This window comes from Centroberyx gerrardi, chromosome 23 (assembly GCF_048128805.1).
Source record: "Centroberyx gerrardi isolate f3 chromosome 23, fCenGer3.hap1.cur.20231027, whole genome shotgun sequence".
NCBI lineage: Eukaryota > Metazoa > Chordata > Actinopteri > Beryciformes > Berycidae > Centroberyx > Centroberyx gerrardi.
In genome coordinates this window covers 6,075,764-6,095,524 of record NC_136019.1, presented here as the reverse complement: position 1 = coordinate 6,095,524, position 19,761 = coordinate 6,075,764, and the positions used below count along the sequence as shown (strand labels likewise).

The 19,761-nt window shown below is 43.9% G+C and overlaps 1 protein-coding gene across 1 annotated transcript in view; it reads right to left on the bottom strand.

The window, feature by feature from the left end:
* Nucleotides 1-416: 416 nt before the first annotated feature.
* The window catches only part of htr2cl1 (5-hydroxytryptamine (serotonin) receptor 2C, G protein-coupled-like 1), a 25,120-nt gene continuing 5,775 nt past the window's right edge, over nt 417-19,761 (bottom strand). The window contains exons 2-6 of the mRNA XM_071894873.2: nt 12,812-13,012; nt 5,286-5,449; nt 4,959-5,112; nt 4,001-4,236; nt 417-995 (exon numbers count right to left, since the gene is read on the bottom strand). Coding sequence (XP_071750974.1) covers nt 417-995; nt 4,001-4,236; nt 4,959-5,112; nt 5,286-5,449; nt 12,812-13,012 — 1,334 coding nt within the window. The remainder of the gene's footprint in view (nt 996-4,000; nt 4,237-4,958; nt 5,113-5,285; nt 5,450-12,811; nt 13,013-19,761) is intronic.

The following is a 19,761-nucleotide window of genomic DNA, read 5'->3' as shown; positions in this document are numbered from 1 at the left end:
AAAAAGGGCTCAACACATGCTCCTCTGCCTTCATTCTCTATTTATGGTTTGAAAACCAACATTTTGGCACAAAATAGAACACAAAAATAGCTGAAATATTCGTTTTCATTCCATAATGGTAGCATGGAAACGTCTCCCTTTTTAAATTTCATAAGTTCTGTCACCCAATTAGTGAGCTCCACTCCTAGACTTCCTGCTTTATGACTAGAGCCGAAAGCCTTTGACGTAATTAGTGCACTTCAGTGTTGGGACAAGGCTTCATTTGAGACTAGTCCCGACCACACAGGAGTACCCACTGTTCCCATGTTCCTGTACATGGGGGGGGTACACAGGTTTATGGTTCAAGCCAAGTCAAAACGCTGCTCGTCCCAGCGTCTGCAAATAAAAAACCGAGCACGCCCTCCCGCATCGTCCAATCACACGCTGCTGGTGTGTTCTGTGGAGGCGGGGCTGTAGCTGATGAGCGACAGGTCCTGCTCCAGCTCCGTTTCCGGCTCCGTCTCCGACAGCATGCCGACGTTCAGGCATTCGGAGAGACTCTGCGACGCTCCCCCGACCTGCGTCCCGTCGTCCGTCGTGTCCTCCGGGTCGACCGCCAGCCTCCCGTTGTCCCCCCTGCCGCCGTTGCGACAGTTACTGTTGCGGTCCACGCCCGCTTTCCCGTGTCCGCCGATCAGAAGCGGGGTGACGGCGTGCGACGGGCACGGCGGGGGGACCAACAGGGTTTTGCAGCTGGGTCCGGCCGCGTTCGCGCCCCCCTTGTACTGGCACCTAATGTAGCTGGAGAAGGCTCTCCTGTAGGTCTTGTTGAAGAGGGTGTAGACCAAAGGGTTGACGCCGGAGGAGATGTAGCCCACCCACACGAAGACGTTGAGCAGCTCGGACAGCAGGGGCTCGTTGCAGCCCCTGCTGCCCCGGCACAGGACGAAGGTGACGTTGGTGATGAAGAAGGGACACCACATGATGAGGAAGAGGAAGAAGACGATGCCCAGGACCTGCAGGAGGAGAGAAGAGGTGAGAAGGATGTGGAGGAGGAGAGGGGAGGAGAGGAGAGGAGGGTTGGGAAGAGAAGAGAAGAGAAAAGAAGAGTCAATAGAAGAGAGAAGAGCATAGGAGAGGAGAGAAGAGAAAGAAGAGAAGAGTCAATAGAAGAGAGAAGAGCATAGGAGAGAAGAGAGAAGAGAAGAGTCAATAGAAGAAGAGAAGAACATAGGAGAGAAGAGAAAAAAGAGAAGAGAAGAGAAAACAAGAGAAGATGAGGGAAGAGAAGAGAAGACGAGGGAAGTGATGAGAAGAGGGGAGAGAAGAGAAAACATGACAAGAAGAGATGAGAGGACAGAAGAGATGAAAAAGAAAAAGAAGGAAAGAGGAGAGAAGAAGACAAAAAAGAGAAGAGAAGAGTCAATAGAAGAGAGAAGAGCATAGGAGAGAAGAGAAAGAAGAGAAGAGAAGAGTCAATAGAAGAGAGAAGAGCATAGGAGAGAAGAGAAAGAAGAGAAGAGAAGAGTCAATAGAAGAAGAGAAGAACATAGGAGAGAAGAGAAAAAAGAGAAGAGAAGAGAAAACAAGAGAAGATGAGGGAAGAGAAGAGAAGACGAGGGAAGTGATGAGAAGAGGGGAGAGAAGAGAAAACATGACAAGAAGAGATGAGAGGACAGAAGAGATGAAAAAGAAAAAGAAGGAAAGAGGAGAGAAGAAGACAAAAAAGAGAAGAGAAGAGTCAATAGAAGAGAGAAGAGCATAGGAGAGAAGAGAAAGAAGAGAAGAGAAGAGTCAATAGAAGAAGAGAAGAACATAGGAGAGAAGAGAAAAAAGAGAAGAGAAGAGAAAACAAGAGAAGATGAGGGAAGAGAAGAGAAGACGAGGGAAGTGATGAGAAGAGGGGAGAGAAGAGAAAACATGACAAGAAGAGATGAGAGGACAGAAGAGATGAAAAAGAAAAAGAAGGAAAGAGGAGAGAAGAAGACAAAAAAGAGAAGAGAAGAGTCAATAGAAGAGAGAAGAGCATAGGAGAGAAGAGAAAGAAGAGAAGAGAAGAGTCAATAGAAGAAGAGAAGAACATAGGAGAGAAGAGAAAAAAGAGAAGAGAAGAGAAAACAAGAGAAGATGAGGGAAGAGAAGAGAAGACGAGGGAAGTGATGAGAAGAGGGGAGAGAAGAGAAAACATGACAAGAAGAGATGAGAGGACAGAAGAGATGAAAAAGAAAAAGAAGGAAAGAGGAGAGAAGACAAAAAAGAGAAGAGAAGAGAAGAGAAGAGTCAATAGAAGAGAGAGCATAGGAGAGAAGAGAAAAAAGAAGAGAAGAGAAAACAAGAGAAGATGAGGGAAGAGAAGAGAAGACGGGGAAGTGATGAGAAGAGGGGAGAGAAGAGAAAACATGACAAGAAGAGATGAGAGGACAGAAGAGATGAAAAAGAAAAAGAAGGAAAGAGGAGAAGAGAAGACAAGAAAGAGAAGAGAAGAAAAGAGGAGAGGAGGAGAAGAACTGGAATCCTGTCTAATATGTAGATAAAAGAACAAAGACTAATAAAAAACAATAGTGTCATAAAAAGATAAAAAAGTTAGAGTGCGCGGTTAGAATAATGTTGAACAAAAAACAGCCACTCTTCTCTCTTTATTAAAAATTAAAATGCCTTTATTTAAGTGGCAAAGGCTCTTGAACGCTCTCCAAGCTGAAATGCGCGCATCATAGATTGATGTTTTTTAATACCCTTGTTAGTATGCCACTTTCACGGGAATTTAAATATTTGATAAAGGTAAAAGAATGCTTTGGTCTTCATTCAAGATGATTTTGAATTCAGCGAACACCTTCTAGACACTTCTTCACTCCTTTTTAACTCAGGCAAGTTCTTCAGCTTTTCCACATTATTCCGTGTGCCTGGTCGGATTCGATAACACAAAACATCTTTGATTTACTTGGAGGAACGCGTCTTTCTCGGTCTTCAAAGACCAAGCGTTGTACTTAAATTCAAACAACCTAACTGTTCTCTTTACAGTAACAACATACACAAAGCACAAGCATTCAAGATGAAACACGTTTGGACCAGAAGAGCAACATGAAACAGAATGGAACAGACTGAACGCTTGGAAAAGAGAAAAACTGGAGGACTCTGATCACAGAATAGAAAAGAATAGAATAGAGTAGACATGCCACTCATCTCTCACTTCAGACCCAGGCAATGTTTCACATTTGTAGCAAGATCAAAGATTTGAAAGATCCAGGTATTCATCATTTCAATTGACTTCAAATGGAGCTTGCGTTTATATTTATTTTTTTTTTCACTACACCAGGCACTTGTAAGTTGCAAGCTTAACACCTTATTGTCCGCTTGCATTTAGCTACTACTGTCGTATTTAGTCTCCAGTAGGACTGCTAACGATGCTCTCCAAGCATTGATTAAAGGAAGCATACACAAACACTTTCCCCCTCTTTGCATCTCTTCTGAGTTTATTTCATGGCCTTGAAACATTTGCCCACTCTCAAACTGAGATACTCGAGCCTTGATACAAAGACATGCTAAACCGTTTAAAAAATTTTTTTTTTATAACATATTTTTGTGTATTTTACATTTGTGTTGTCTGCAAGATTTTGAGATAATAAGAGGGCCTGTCTTCTCTGTGGGATCTGAAAGTGGTGACCGTATCAGTCTCATGTTTGTAGATCCCAAATTGATTCTGTTGTATTCAATAAAATTCCACATTGGCTCTCTCCCACACCCTAAGTGTGTTGTGTGCTCCAATTAAACAGCAACATTAATCGTGAATGGCTACATGGCTTTCTTATGCGCTTATAAAAAAAAAAAAAACAAGTCAGGAGGGAATGTACAAGGATTTTGAATGTTTCTACGTTTGGCCATTGAACTGAGTGTTTATTCATCATTGTTCGTCTTCTGCCTGGCTTTCTGGTTTGGTTGTTTCCTTTGCTGCTTCAGAGCGATATGATTTAAGAGCCTGTTTTAAAATTAATGTGAAACTCTGCCCTTATTGGTCAGTTCTCACCTTGGAGGCCCGCCTCTCGTTCTTAATGGCCTGCATCATCCCCCGTCGCCCATGGCAACCAGTGGCGTCGCCCCGCCCTGCCCCTGCGGCCGGCGAGCTGAGCTGCGACGCCACCTCAGAGCTGGGAATGATGCTGATGCTGTCCGACGTGGAGGCGCTCGGCAGCATGCTGGGCTCCGCCCCTTTCAGGCAGCTCAGGGTGTTCCGTCTGCTCCGAGGGGGCGGGGCCTGTGACTCTGTGGGAGGGGCAGAAGAAGAAGATATAGGCACCATTCACGTCTTGGACTAGGTGTTATTTTACTCTTGTTTTGTCACATAAAGTACATATCCCCAAAAAGTTCTAAGAATTGGTGCCAAACAGAGATAAAGAGGCAGAAAAATGACTTGCAAATGAAGAAGTAAAGGAATAAAGTGTTATTATTAATGTGTTCCCACACAGCATACTGTTGGTGCTGAGATGTAGTGGAACCATTTTTCATTATAAACATTTAAATATTCAGATTTTACCTTTAAGAGTTTACTCAACTGTCTCAAGAGTCAACATTACAAACAGCAGTGCCTAATCTGCTTTGTGCTTTGATTTAATTTTGGAGAGATTTAAGGATTGAGGAGCAATTAAAATCTTGAGGCATGTGAAATTATATAAAATACCAATATAAAGCAACTCAGAAGGATTATAAAACTTTCCACCAATGGTAGTTTTCACCATTCATTTAACAATGATGTATTTGGGCATGGCTGACAGTTGAGGATGGTTGTGCGGGGTTTGTTTGTGTTGTTATGTATCTTGATTTATGATTTCATGAATAAATTAATACATATACAGCATATACATTCATTAAAAACAATGAAATTACTGCTTTTACTTTTAATATAAACCAGACACTCATCTACTTCTACTGAAAATAGAGGGGGTATGATAAATACTGTATAATAAATAACGGTGAGTGAGAATAACCTTGCGAGTCTGGAGGGGCGATTGTGTTGATCTGAGGCAGGTGGAAGGTGGAGGGGGGGGGCTGTAGTGTGTTGGGCATTGCCGGCGGGTGCAAAGGCTGCTGGGAGGACGTCTTTGCCTCGTACAGGAAGACAGTGGCCTGCCTCTGGAGCACCTGGCGCACAGATGGAGGAAACAAGAGAAGAAGAAGAGAGAGGAGGGGAGAGAAGAAGAGGAGAGATAAGGAAAACGGTATAACAAAGGATATGAGAGTTTAGAAGAGAGCTATGAAGTGTGTTTCCAAGTTTTGACACACACACACACACACGCGTGCGCACAGATGCCAACCTGTATGGTGAGGCAGTACGTCACCACCATGATGACCAATGGGATGAAGAAGGCCACGAAGGAGCCAATCAGCATGAAGCGCTCCTCGTTGAGGACACAGCTGCCGTTGACGAAGACCTTGTCCTTGTTGTGGAGGCCGATCACTGGGATAGGCATCGACACACCTAGAGAGAGAGAGAGAGAGAGAGAAAGAGAGAGAGAGAGAGAGAGGGAGAGAGAGGGAGAGAGAAGAGAGAGGGAGAGAGAGAGAGATTTTTTATTTTGTCTCCATCTTCATTACTAAGTGCATTGCTGTGGCGTTTTTGCACTGCACTTCCCACAGATCACCTGTCAATCAAACAGTGTGGGCGGAGCTTGGATTTTCCATTGATGCAGTTTGAGTTTCTCTTCTCTTCGTCTGTTCAGTCATGGTTGCTATCACTGCTCATGCTAACTACCCAGTTCTTCTTCTTCTGTTTATTCCAAACAAACCGCTGTTGCTGCTTCCAGCATAAACACATCACTTCTTGTGCGTCAGAAAAAAGTTATGCATATGCCACTTTCCACACAAAAATGGGACTTAAAAAATGAAAAAAAAGAACATGCAAAACACAAAAAGGATGTCACAGACAGAGAATTTGGGCGACATTTTATCTGCAGCTTTAATCTTTTAAGTACATTATGTGAAACTATTAGCCTATTAGGTCTCAGCAGAGTTTCATGATGATAACATCTATAGGTGTATGTGTGTGAGGCACATCCTTTTTTCTACAAGCCTGTGTTTAATTCTTGTGAGAGTAGACAGGTTTACATATTGTAACCAAACCATACAGCATTGTGGAATAAGAATAACGCACGTATCAGATGATGAATTAGACCGTGTGTTATCAGTCAATAGGCTACTATATAGCGGTGTGTACTGGCTGTGTGTAACGATACAATGGCTGCTTTGGTGCTGGGGATTTTCTGGCCCATGATGATGAAAGGTTAATGTGCCGCTTTTGATTTCCAAGAGCTATTCTCTTGAAACTGTGTTGAACTGGACCCTGTTTTACAGCAGAGGTACTAAGCAATCATCGTCCATCTACAGATCCTCCCAACCTTCGGGTTCTTTGGGACAACAGGGACGTTTCAGAGAGAGTTTGCAGATACCTCAGTCCTCCCTGAGCCGCGTCATGCCCATGGTGTGGGATGGCATAATTAATTCAGGTGCAAGGTACATCAGGTTCCCCTCACACAGCCGGTGAACAGGCTAACATCAAAATGCAATTTGCAGCGATGTCTGGTTTCCCTAATGTCATCGGGGCGACTGACTGCACACACATTGAACTAAGGGGACCTCGGGAGGATGAATTTGTTTACGTTTTCATTCTGTCAGCGTCCAAAATCTGTGATGCACGAATGGATCTGACAAATGCTGGAGCAGCGCCTGATGGACTTCTACACACTTTTTTTTACTCCTTTTTAACTCAGGCAGTTCTTCAGCTTTTTGACTTTGAATTGAATTTCAGGAGAGGGGTCGCCCTGTTTCACCTGCTGTGGTGTTTCTGCACTGCACTTGCCACAGATCACCTGTCAATCAAACAGTGTGTGGGCGGAGCTTGGATTTTTCTGTTGCTGCAGTTTGAGTTTCTCTTCTCTTTGTCTGTTCAGCCATGGTGGCTATCGCTGCTCATGCTAACTACCCAGTTCTTCTTCTTCTGTTTATTCTTGGTAAGATGCGGTTTGCAACGTGAACTTTGATAATCACAGGTTTTATCTTGTTTATTAAACCATTTTCAAAACGCACCATTTTCCTCCCTCAGGCGATAATGGTTATCTGTTAAATCCTACTCATCCCCTTTGTAAATCCACAGCAGAGTATAATGTGATGCACAGCCGCGCTCGCTCCGTGTCTCCTGCCCGTCTCCTAAAGGGAAGACGGCCGTGTGTAGAGTTAGATTATTACACCAGCGGAGGGAAGTCTACAAATCCACCAGGGCATGAGCTGCTCATGCAGTTTGTTTCCCTCCTGCGCGCCGCAGACCTGATGACTCCCATGAGCCCGAGGCTCAGCTGCGTCTTGATGTGATGCATCGACTCCGGGCAAGTAAAGTGAATGCTTGATAGCCCGTATAGAAAAGGAATGAACCAATACATTTTAAAAAAATATACTGTATATATTTCATTGATTTTAGAAGCTGTTTCAGGGTTGAACTCTCTCCCTATCCGCTCCGTTGCAACATTATCTATGGCAGTGGTTCTCAGCGTGGGGTGTGGGGACCACCAGGGGTCCTTGAGAGAGTTCCAGGGGGTCCCCAGCAAACTGATGAATTATTAAACTTCACCATTTTTTTCTATTAAATTATATTTTGATCATAGTTTCACTGTTATCTCTCTACCTGCAATACAGATAGTCATGGAATTCTGTACAAAATCATATCTAGCAATAAAAATATTCTCAGATTTGGGGCAGAGAGACAAAATCTCATCAAATGGAGGTCCGTGGCTCTAATGTGGACTAAATTAGGGGTCCTTGATATGAAAAAAAGGTTGAGAATCACTGATCTATGGCATTAATTATTTCTTTGTGTATTTTTAAGACACTCGCTTCTCCCCCGTGACCCGCACCGTGTTTCCTGTGTTTGGCACCGGACTCCACCATAAACTAAAGACTAAAGACTAACTGTGGCAGGGAAAATAAACTACATTCAGCCACAGTGCAGGATGGAGAAATATACCTGCAGACAGACAAAGAAGCAGGGGAAGAGGTCGGAGGCTACTGACAGACTTAAGAAGAGTGTTTGGTATAGTTATTATCAGGGTGCTGTGGCTTTGACCCTTGAAGCCAGACTAGTCGTTGCTTGTAATATTGGTGATTTAGGAATTTAATCTCATTCTGCAGTCGCACTCGTGTGTGATGGAGAGTTCGGCAGGAAACAGTTGTGAGTATGAAGGACGGAGAGAGATACAAGAGAAATGAGATGAACAGAAGGGAGAGAGGGGAGAGTTTTACTTTGTCCGGTTGAACTGGGTAGCTTCCAGGTGGGAATGGGAATGTGTGTGTGTGTGTATGTGTGTGTGTGTGTGTGCATGTGTGTGTGTGTGTTTCGCTGGAAAAGGGCATGTGTCCTCAGTCATTCTTAGCCATAAAAACAAAATGTTACAATAAAATAAAACAGCAGGTAATGCTTTCGCCCCAAGAACTATGCAAGTTGCACTCTGTACTTTTACAGAACAGTTGTACGTTTTTAAAATATTACTATTTAAGGCGGTGAGGTTAGGCTTTGTGTAAATGAATAGCTAAAACCAGTGGAGGTTGTTTACTTTAAGGTGACGCAGAACAACTGGAATTACTGTTCATCTGCGAGAACATCGGCCGTTCAGAACCTTTTGAAACGTTTATTTATTACGAGGCTTAGTGGGTAAGGCGGGAGGTACGTACGCACACACACACACACACACACACACACACTCACAGACGCGTGCGATAATCTACCCTGATCTGTTTCTCTGATTGTCAAGTGACCCAACCTGACCTGCCTTTCTGTCATCGGAATCCCTGGTGTGTGTGTGTGTGTGTGTGTGTGTGTGTGTGTGTGTGTGTGTGTCTGACCCCCATTCTGTCGACTAAATCTCTCATTTTCTTTTTTCAGAAGGGGTCGGGTCCCATTTCATCCTGCTGCAGGTTGGATATGAATCCCTCCACAGGACTCGGCTCCGGTTTCCTAGCCAACAGGTGAACTTTGACCTTCTGTATAGCGGCTGTGTCCATATCTCACTGATAAGCCTTTGTGTGAAATTGACAAGGAAGCCAGTGTATTGTACTTAATTGCATGTGTGTGTGTGTGTGTGTGTGTGTGTGTGTGTGTGTGTGTGTGTGTTTGCCGTGGGGGTCACCGTGTTCAAATTCAACAAATAGTTAAATAACACCAGCGGTCAAAAAGCAGCGAATCACACTGTAGGAAAAGCTTTTAACGGCATTATGAGTATGATGGCTGAAAAAATAAGGAGTTTCATAGTATTCGGCCATGTAATATAGAATAATATGATTATATAATAACCTTATTATATAAGAAGTTTCATTCCAAAATGAGATATCTAACATTTCAAAACTGAGACACCTACATGGAGAAAAAGACTGCAAAATGATGAAAGTAAAACTCTATTTCAAACACCAAATTGCAACATTTTCTAGGATGTAATCATGTTTTTTTTAAATATTGACACATCAAATAACATTTTCCCCCAAAATGTATATATAGAGTTTATAATGTATTACAAAGAAATTATATAATGTTGTGTTATGTAAGCATAACACGAGTCAGGATGGATGGAAATAACCTCAAACTCAAAAGTGCGTGTTGCGATGCAATGGAGGGCGCAGGGACGCAAGTATCTTCGATCGGATGTTTCCTTGGTAATCCTTCTCATTGATCGCTGTAAGCCCTCTAAGACCCCGGTCATGGCAGGCTGCTGCGGCGGTGCGTCTGCAGGGGAGGTGGGGGGGGGGGGGGGGTCGAGGAAACGCTAGCAAGAAAACGGGGATTTCTTGGCATTCAGACGCAGTCGGCGGGGAACGATTGGAAAGCAGGAGAAAGGCAAGAACGACTCCACCTGTCAGTGCTGCTGCCAAGAAGAAAACTGACACTGCAAAATGACTTCTCAGCAGTCGGGGAAACTGTACTGTCGTTCTGTTTTAGCACCTTGTATCTATTTAGAGAGATATGCATCGTCTGCTGTCATTACGTGTCGTCACCAAGACAAATTCCTGTACATTTATTACATTTGGTGAATGAAGTAAGTCTGATTTTGAGGAGAGAGAGAGTAAATGTTTGTTTAAAGCTGCATTATAGGCAACTTTGCACATCTTGTGGCTCCAAATGGCAGCGAGAGGTAACTGTTTGAACAATTTTAACTTCAATACCCAGAATTCCTGTACACAGTGGGGTCAGTAAACGTCCCACAGCTCGCTCATGTTCACCGACCCGGCCGGTCTGTGATGCTTTATACCAAAGGAAACCAAAGAGACGAGAGAGGAGAAGATCTAACGTTGGTGAGTCCAGCTTTCTCTGTTTAGGAGGCAGTTTGGATTTCACTCTCAAGTTTGGATTCGTCACTTTCTGCGGGCGGAGAAGTGACCAAACCCAACACCTGAAGTTCATTTTCATCACATGCCTGGCACCCAACACATTGTGAATTTTCCAGTTCACATTCCATGCACTTTTAAGGCGGTTCTAAAAAGGTTTGCCGACAGATGTTCTCAAGCGAATACAGATGTCGGCACAAAAACTATTTTTGGAGACCATTTATGGAGGGTAACTGTAAACGTCTGGGTTTAAAAATGCATACATATTTCCTCAAATAAACTGAAATAAAACATTAAGTCCATCTGCTATTTCCCTGAATCACACCGGCCCAGTGAATCCAAGTGAAAGCTGTAATTCCTTATTGTTTTCACCCGTTAAATCCACATCAGTCATGAAGCAGAGATGAAGGGGAGAAAACAGTTAAATGAAGGATTTCTTTTGAGCCTTGAGTCAACTGAGACTCGGCCTGGGTCAATGGGGCTGCAAAAACTGACAGACTTGTTAAGTTATTTTATCGTATAGACATTTTTAGTGAAATCATCTCACTGGCAGATAATTTTACTGGTTTTGTTGAAAGTTATTTTTGCATTTATCAAGTGAAATTTATTGAAACCAGCAAGATTTATCTGCCAGTGCAGTGAGATAATGTGACTAAAAATATCATGAAATAAGCTGGATAAGTCTGGAAACAAGATCAAATCACTGGACAACTTTTCATTCTTTACAGTGTCATTTTTTGCAGTGTCATTATTAGGAAGATAATATTTTCTACACTCAAGTGTCTAGACCCAGCCGCAAATTCTGAATCATCATCCTTCAGAGTGTTGTCCTGCTTGTATAGTCATCAGGGACAGTCACATATCATATATTAATGTCATATTATTGTATAATGTATGGTAATATACATATATTACCATAAACCAGGCATAAATTCTTTCTTTGGGCATCAGATTCACAGCATTTCTCTACATCCAGAGCATGTTGATTCGCTGCTGTTCGCTCTGGGCCGGCTCATCGTCACCGCGCTTCGTTCCGCCGGTGATAAGTAGCCGCCGCTGCTCTCTTTCCCCCCCGAGTGTCTGGAGCAGGGAGGCTTTCCACTGCAGCAACAAATACTGAAGGAGGCTGTGTGTGTGTGTGTGGCCACCGCTCTGTGGATTTGCATTAAAACTTCTCACATTGGAGGAAACTGTTGCGCCTAGATTAGGTGCTTCAGCTCAACTGGCAGCAGGTGAATCAGTCCCAGTTAGTGTGAACAGAGAGGGAAGCTGCACACTGCTACACACACAACAAACACCAACAGACACGTATTTTGATATTACATCTTCATCAAAGGTATCTTGGTGAGTGTCTAATTAAAATGTTCTAAAATATAGATGATCCAATCTAGTGATCTGTTATTTTCTCAACCCAAGACAAACCAGGTTACCTGCTATTTTACTATTTATAACAAAACTCGGCATATATTCAAAATATTTCAATGTAACAGGTCAGTGATGGCTGATTTGACTCTCATATGAGGAGCATATTCTTTAAGCAAATTCTAGATGTTTAATTCAGTATGGGACAATGACTGCACATTGGGCTGATTTTCTCTGAACTAATACAAAATGATCACAAGCTTGAAAATGTCCTTAATGTAAAGAAACATGAAACTTGAAAATATGTAGAAAAAAGTCCTGGGCAACTTGCAGAAGATCAACCCAAAAGTCAATTTCGACGTAATTCTCTTGTATGGGGTATTCTGGGAAATGGGTTTTCTCTGTATTTATTACTGTAAATGATATCCTATAAGCAACAATAAAACTTTTTCCCTTATGTAACTCTTAGGTCTGTGAGTTCACTAGTATTAAATCCTACATAGGAATCGGATTCTCAATAGATATCCTAAATATAGGACATGCGTTGCTTCTGGAAGAAAACTAGGATTGGGATTTCACATGTAGTACAATCTATCCTCAGGCAGTTTGTGTACTAATACAACGACTTTGCGTTGAGCTGCATGTACTGTAGGGTCACAGGACATTGGGGTAATGATATGGATGGATAATGAGAGTCTGTGTGTGTGTGTGTGTGTGTGTGTGTGTGTGTGTGTGTGTGTGTGTGTGTGTGTGTGTGTGTTCACATACGGTAGCCTTTCTGGGTCACAAAGGTCACAAAATAACAATAAAAGCCCGAGGTCAGACAGAGGGAGAGATGAAAGTTTAGAAGTCATCCATCCTTCAGCACTTCAACACACACACACACACACACACACACACAACCTGAGGCTATTACACAGCAGAAAAATCGCTCTAACAAAGGAAGGCGGGAGGGGAGGAAGACCGAGAGATCACAGTTGCGGGGAAAGTTGGGAAGAGAAAAGGGATGAAATAACGGTCAAGTCTCTTTTTATCAAGGTTTCTTTCTTTTCTCTGTACATGGTGAAGTGTGTGTGTGTGTGTGTGTGTGTGTGTGTGTGTGTGTGTGCATGCTCACCTATAGATATGGTCCAGACGGCGGCGATCTTCATCATGGCCTTGGTCCTGGAGTTGAAGCGGCTGTGCTCGATGGGGTTGCGGATGGCGACGTAGCGGTCCAGAGAGATGGCACACAGGTGCATGATGGAGGCGGTGGAGAACAAGACGTCCAGGTAGATCCAGATGGGACAGAGGGCGCTGGGGAGGGGCCAGGCATAGTCTGCAGGAGGGGAGGAGATGAGGTGGGAGGGAAGGAGGTGAGGGTTTGAGGAGAGGGGGAGGGAGGGAAGGAGATGAGGGTTTGAGGAGAGGAAGGAGAGAAGGAGGTGAGGGTTTGAGGAGAGGAAGGAGAGAAGGAGGTGAGGGTTTGAGGAGAAGAGGAGGGAGGGAAGGAGGTGATGGTTTGAGCAGAAGAGGTGGGAGGGAAGGAGGTGATGGTTTGAGGAGATGAGGTGGGAGGGAAGGAGGTGAGGGTTTGAGGAGAGAAGGAGGGAGGGAAGGAGGTGAGGGTTTGAGGAGAGGAGGGAGAGAAGGAGGTGAGGGTTTGAGGAGAGGAGGGAGAGAGAGAAGGAGGTGAGGGTTTGAGGAGAGGAGGGAGGGAGAGAAGGAGGTGAGGGTTTGAGGAGAAGTGAAGGGAGGGAAGGAGGTGAGGGTTTGAGGAGAGAAGGAGGGAGCGAAGGAGGTGAGGGTTTGAGGAGAGGAAGGAGAGAAGGAGGTGAGGGTTTGAGGAGAAGAGGAGGGAGGGAAGGAGGTGATGGTTTGAGCAGAAGAGGTGGGAGGGAAGGAGGTGATGGTTTGAGGAGATGAGGTGGGAGGGAAGGAGGTGAGGGTTTGAGGAGAGAAGGAGGGAGGGAAGGAGGTGAGGGTTTGAGGAGAGGAGGGAGAGAAGGAGGTGAGGGTTTGAGGAGAGGAGGGAGAGAGAGAAGGAGGTGAGGGTTTGAGGAGAGGAGGGAGGGAGAGAAGGAGGTGAGGGTTTGAGGAGAAGTGAAGGGAGGGAAGGAGGTGAGGGTTTGAGGAGAGAAGGAGGGAGCGAAGGAGGTGAGGGTTTGAGGAGAGGAGGGAGAGAAGGAGGTGATGGTTTGAGGAGAGGAGGAGGGAGGGAAGGAGGTGAGGGTTTGAGGAGAGAAGGAGGGAGCGAAGGAGGTGAGGGTTTGAGGAGAGGAGGAGGGAGGGAAGGAGGTGAGGGTTTGAGGAGAGGAGGAGGGAGGGAAGGAGGTGAGGGTTTGAGGAGAGGAGGAGGGAGGGAAGGAGGTGAGGGTTTGAGGAGAGGAGGAGGGAGGGAAGGAGGTGAGGGTTTGAGCAGAAGAGGAGGGAGGGAAAGAGGTGAGGGGTTGAGGAGAGGAGGAGGGAGGGAAGGAGGTGAGGGTTTGAGGAGAGGAGGAGGGAGGGAAGGAGGTGAGGGTTTGAGGAGAGGAGGAGGGAGGGAAGGAGGTGAGGGTTTGAGCAGAAGAGGAGGGAGGGAAAGAGGTGAGGGGTTGAGCAGAAGAGAAGGGATGGAAGGAGGTGAGGGTTTGAGGAGAAGAGGAGGGAGGGAGAGGAGGAGGGATGGAAAGAGGTGAGGATTTGTGGAGAGGAGGAGGGATGGAAGGAGGTGAGGATTTGAGGAGAAGAGGAGGGAGGGAAGGAGGTGAGGGGTGGAGAAGGAGGAGAGAGACAAGAAAAGGTAGGGAAGGAAAAATTTAAGGGGAAATTAATACGATTTTTATTGCCCAATAGCAGAAAATGACTGCATGGGGTTGATAGGATTGTTGACAAAAAATCTAATTGTGATTTAAACTGCGATTCAAGTTTTTCTTTAAAACTTTAAAACTGTTTTTGTTGCGATTTCATTATTTATTTTTTTTCTTGATTAATTGTTCAGCTCTAATTGTTGATCAATATCAGTGACTCAACGATTACCTTGCCAGATACTGATATTTTTGTCTTTTAAAACTCACTTTCCACCCCGTACTCTGTTCTGGGACAAAGGCTCCCAATTCCACCCACTGGCATTTCAAAACTCACATTCTCCACTGCTAAACGACGGCGGACGGCGCTACGAGCGAGCGACCGTCACTGAAGCTAAAAAGCCTCGCTCTCAAGCCAGAAACAGCCAATGACAAGGCAGTAAAATACGGTGTGATGGGCCGTGATGATGCGCTCTCCGAAGAACAGCTGTGGTTCTGACGGGGTTCGCCCTGAACAACACTGTCTGCTGCGCTGCTTTTAGACTCACTGTGGGTGAGGTGAGGAAAACTCTGCTGCCAGGAAGGAAAGCGCAGGGAAACATTTACATGCGGCGCATAATTGAGAGTAGGCAAAGCTGAAAACATGTCGCAATGCATCAGTAATGCAAGTGTAGTGGAAATAAAACTGTGAGAGAATAGTCCAGACAGGGTTGGGTAAATTACTTCCAAATGTAATCCATTACAGATTACAGATTACATGTTTTGATTCAGAAAATACATTCTGATTTGGATATTGTAGTTTGAACAGCATTAAATGAAACCCTGAGTAACTGAATATTTCAAGTTTTTCAAGTTAGATTGCATTTTATCCGTTCTTTTTTCTCTTTAAAAAGACATTCAGATATGCTTCTAAGTAATCCGGTTCATAATCTCCATTTTTTTCAATAGCCTCTGTATTCTGGTAGCTCAAACTGAATACAGTTACAGTTATTTTTTGCTATCAGATTCCTGTAAACCACGTTACATGTACAGTAATCCATTTCTCTCCGACTTTTAGTACAGATCGCTTCGAGAGAGATTTTATCCTGCTTTCCCATCCTCCTCCCATCTCTCCTCCCTTCTCCTTCTTTACTTCCCCTGTCTTTTCCTGAGTCATTACACTCTTGTTTATGCGGTGAAACTGTGTACTTGAAAAAAATCATGAAGCGTGTCCTCCTTCTCTTCCTCTACAGCTGTCTACACACGGTTCGCTCTGGAGGTAAACGATGTGAAGGTGCCGGCTCTGTTCAGGCTGGATGCAGACACATCAGTCAGTGAGATCAACAGGAGCAGGAAGTCCCAGGCTGCAGCACGGAGAGGTTGACTGAGATTTAATTGGAGAGTACAAGGCAGATCACAGTGGGTTCATTCACGTGCACGAAATCCCCCGGTTCCTCTGAATAATGTGATTAAGGCGATAGTTTGATTATAGTGTTTACATGGCTTTGAAGTAATGTGATTTCTCTCCATAAACACAGGTTTAGGCCGACTTATTTATGATAGTCGCGTTCGTTCAGTCAGAGAAGGATGTGATGAAATCAGACCCAATCAGATTCAATCAGATCCAATCCGATCCAATCCGAAGTCTTTTTAGTGTCATTCTTTGTTTGTGTTGCAGGTCGGAGTTTTAGTTCTCCAAACATTTCTCAGAGGCAAGAGCTGCTTTGGAGTTAGAAATAGTCTGATTGGTTGTGTTCTACCTCAATGGGCGGAGCCAAAGAACCACACACACACACATATTGGGTGTTCATGTGCTGGTGGGAAGGTCCGATATCTGGGACGTCCAAGTCGGCTGCTAAACAGCGTTGCATTCTTGTGCTATTTTGTCGGAAAATCAAACCCAGGAGAGAAAACAAACCTGCAGCTTAACAAGCTACTTTAACGAACTTCATTCAAACAAATGTTAGGTCAGTCTGGCTGACTACAAACTTGTAATAAATGTGCATGGGTCTGTGTTTTCTTACTGTTGACTGACACAAAACTATATTTTTTCGCCTTGTTGAGAAGGTTAAAGGTCACTATTGCATCATAACTTGGAAATTTGGGTATCAAAATGTTCTTTTCTGACTTAATCATTCATGAAATTTCCAAGTAGGAAATTTGTTTTTCCAATATATACAATAGCATATGAATGCACAAACACACACACACACACACACCAGTTAAGACCTTATTGTTATTAAGATAATGGGACAAAGGCGCTTACATGACAATTGTTATAGTTAGAGAACTGCTTAGTCAGGTTAAAACCAGATTATAAGACTGCATGCAGATGTAGCCAGTGGAGGGGTGAAGCACTGGTTCTGATGCTTAACAAGGGAAGATAACTTGTCTAGGTGATGAGTAGACATACTTGTTTACGTCTGCAGCACAAATACAGACTGCAAACTGCACATAGGGGTGACTACAGGAAGAGTAAAAGGGAATAAAGCTCTGCTGTGCCTGAGGGTTTCTGTGGATATTTATGTGCATGCAGACGTGACCATGATCAAGTCTGGTTTTGTGAGTGACAGGGGGTTTGAGTGAAGCGTGGATTTACAGCTGGCTCTGAGAGAAAAGAGCTGACTAGAGCGTGCAAATGATATGACAGCAAGTAAAGAATGAAGGACACCGTTGATTAAGACTGACATGATTAAGATAAAGATTCATTTGAAGGATTCATTTCCAAAATGCTATACATGCATTTTGGGGGGAAAAAATGATGTTCATCAATCAAAATCTGTAAAACACATGAGTAGGTTCCGCTCATCTCATCTCATTTTAGAACAAAAAGTCATTTATTCTGACTTTGTGATAGGTTGACAGATGAATAAATGCTGCGGCTTAATTATGAAATAATAATTTGCAGACTTCGGACCGTTCAAATTGTACTGGGCAGTTGGCGGCTTCATACGCTGTGTAAAGATGACAGGTTGGTAAAAATAAGGGTTAAGTTACATCTGATCTGTCCCACCTTTTAATATAGCTAAGTATAGCAATCCCACCCTGACCTGGTATATCTTCTTTATAAATGAAACCTGTAAAATTGCCGGTGCAAATGCCGTAGCGACCATCATACTTGCTGTAACTGTCCACCAGCTGTGAGTAAAGTGGTTATTTATTCCCAGCAGGAAACTGATTCCAGCATCAGCGATATCTGAGCTACACCGAGCTAAAAAATGTCCAACGACAATTTTTTTGGTGATGCTCTGTTGATCCCCGAGGGAGTGAATCATGTTTTCTGCTGCTCCCCTCCACAGAGAGGTCAGAGGTCACAGTCGGTCACAGTGCGACGCCCCTGCAGCTGGTGGGGACTCACTGTTCACGGTTTTGCTCACTCCTCTGCAGGGCGAACACTTTGGGTCACGGGACATCAAATCAGGACTTTCTCATTGCAGGATCGCTGCCATCCTTAACCTGATAACAGCCGCTCGTCCAAACAAAGTAACGAGGTTAATCTGGCGAAATAGCAGAAAATATAGCAGGAGGCATCTTGGAAGAAACCAGCATGCTAACTTTAGCTTAAATTGAGCTAGATTGATCAGCTTGATTGGTGTCCTGGCAAATAAACACTTGAAAAGAAGAACAACAACTGACAGAGAACAAAGATTTATGCCGGCATTCCTTTTGTAAGAGGAAGACGTCGAGTGTTTCAAATGGTGGATATTTTGGAACGAATCCTTCGATTTGTTTTGAGAGATACGGTATGTTTTCCCTGCAGGCTGTCCTGTCCGGTCTGAAGATGAAATGCAATGTAAAATGCAATTAAAGAACATCAGGGGAAAGGATGATGGTGCTTCTGTTCATCCCTCTGTACCGGCATTTAGCTGGGTCAGCTTTCTGAAGAGGGCAAACACTCTCTCTCTCTCTCTATCTCTCTCTCTCTCTCTCTCTCTCTCTCTATCTATCTCTCTGTGTGTGTCCCTCTGTACCTGCAGCTATTTATATAAAGTACATTACAGTCCTTTCTTGACCTGCAGTCAAACACACACACACACACACACACACACACACACACACACACAGACACCAGTACTTTTCTCTCCCTAAGTCCATCTATGATTCGTAGGGCATCAGTATGTAATGCATGTGGAGTGAATCATGTACTCTCTCTCTGTGTGTGTGTGTGTGTGTGTGTGTGTGTGTGTGTGCGTGTGTGTATGGATGGATGGGTGTGTGTGTGCTGAGTGGGAGGAAGCTTGCATAACCTGCAGAGGTCAAACACTTGTTGGGGGCACTGCATGACACACTGTATCTCCACACACACACACACACACACACACACACACACACACAAGGTGTTATTCAGCTGCCTGGCGGGTGCATTACGTCTTTGGCTAAAGGCATTGAGAGGGTCAGTCCAGTCTACTCAGTAACACACGCAAGGATTTTACACAAAAAACAAAAGGTTGCAAAGGAAAATGAGACATCAGTTTAGGGAACTACAGAGACTTTTTGGGTGTTTGGCCCGTTGGTCACTTCACCTAATATCTGACGAGAGGATTGACCAAAATCATCTCTGTGTCTGTGGTAGATAGTTCTGTCCGGTTCGCATGCTAACGCTTTAGCATACAGGCGACTAGCATTATCTAAAGTAAGAAGAAAGACCTTTTAGCAATGCTAAGTTGGTATTGGTTTTTATTCACCTGTGGATTCATAACCTCTGAAAACAAAATCTAAATCTTCATCATTAGTGAAGTCCATTACGAATCAACAGTGCAAAAAGCTTTAGCTGTCTGGCTAATTTTGCTCACTTCCCGTATAGACAACGCAAGTTACGCTCCAAATCTCGCGGGAAGACAGATCTTCTGCCATTGAAAGCAGTTCCAAGGAGTGCATCCTTTTTTTTTTAATCTATTTTACCAATCTCCTAAAAAAAGAAGAAGAAAATAAAAGTTCATTGCAGGTTTTACAGACAGTTTCAATGTAGCTGTGGTCAGATATCAGCAGTGGATGCCTGGCATATTTAATATTTAATAAAAGCCTGATATATCTCCAAATTGATATATTGATCCAACCCTAGCTTGATCCCAGGACTCCATATTCCCTCTGCCGCCCCGCTGCCTGGTAGAATAAACACATTTAGCAGCCGGGACCAAAATCTGCCGGCATCTGTCTAATGGCTGGTGTTAATGTCCCATGCTGACTGACGCCCAGCTGACACTAACCTCTAAAACCTTTGATTATGTGCGAAAATGTACAATTACATGATAAGCAGTGGGCTGTTGCAGTATTCTGAATTCACTATTGCCTACTAATTTAGTTTGCCAATATCAATGTACTG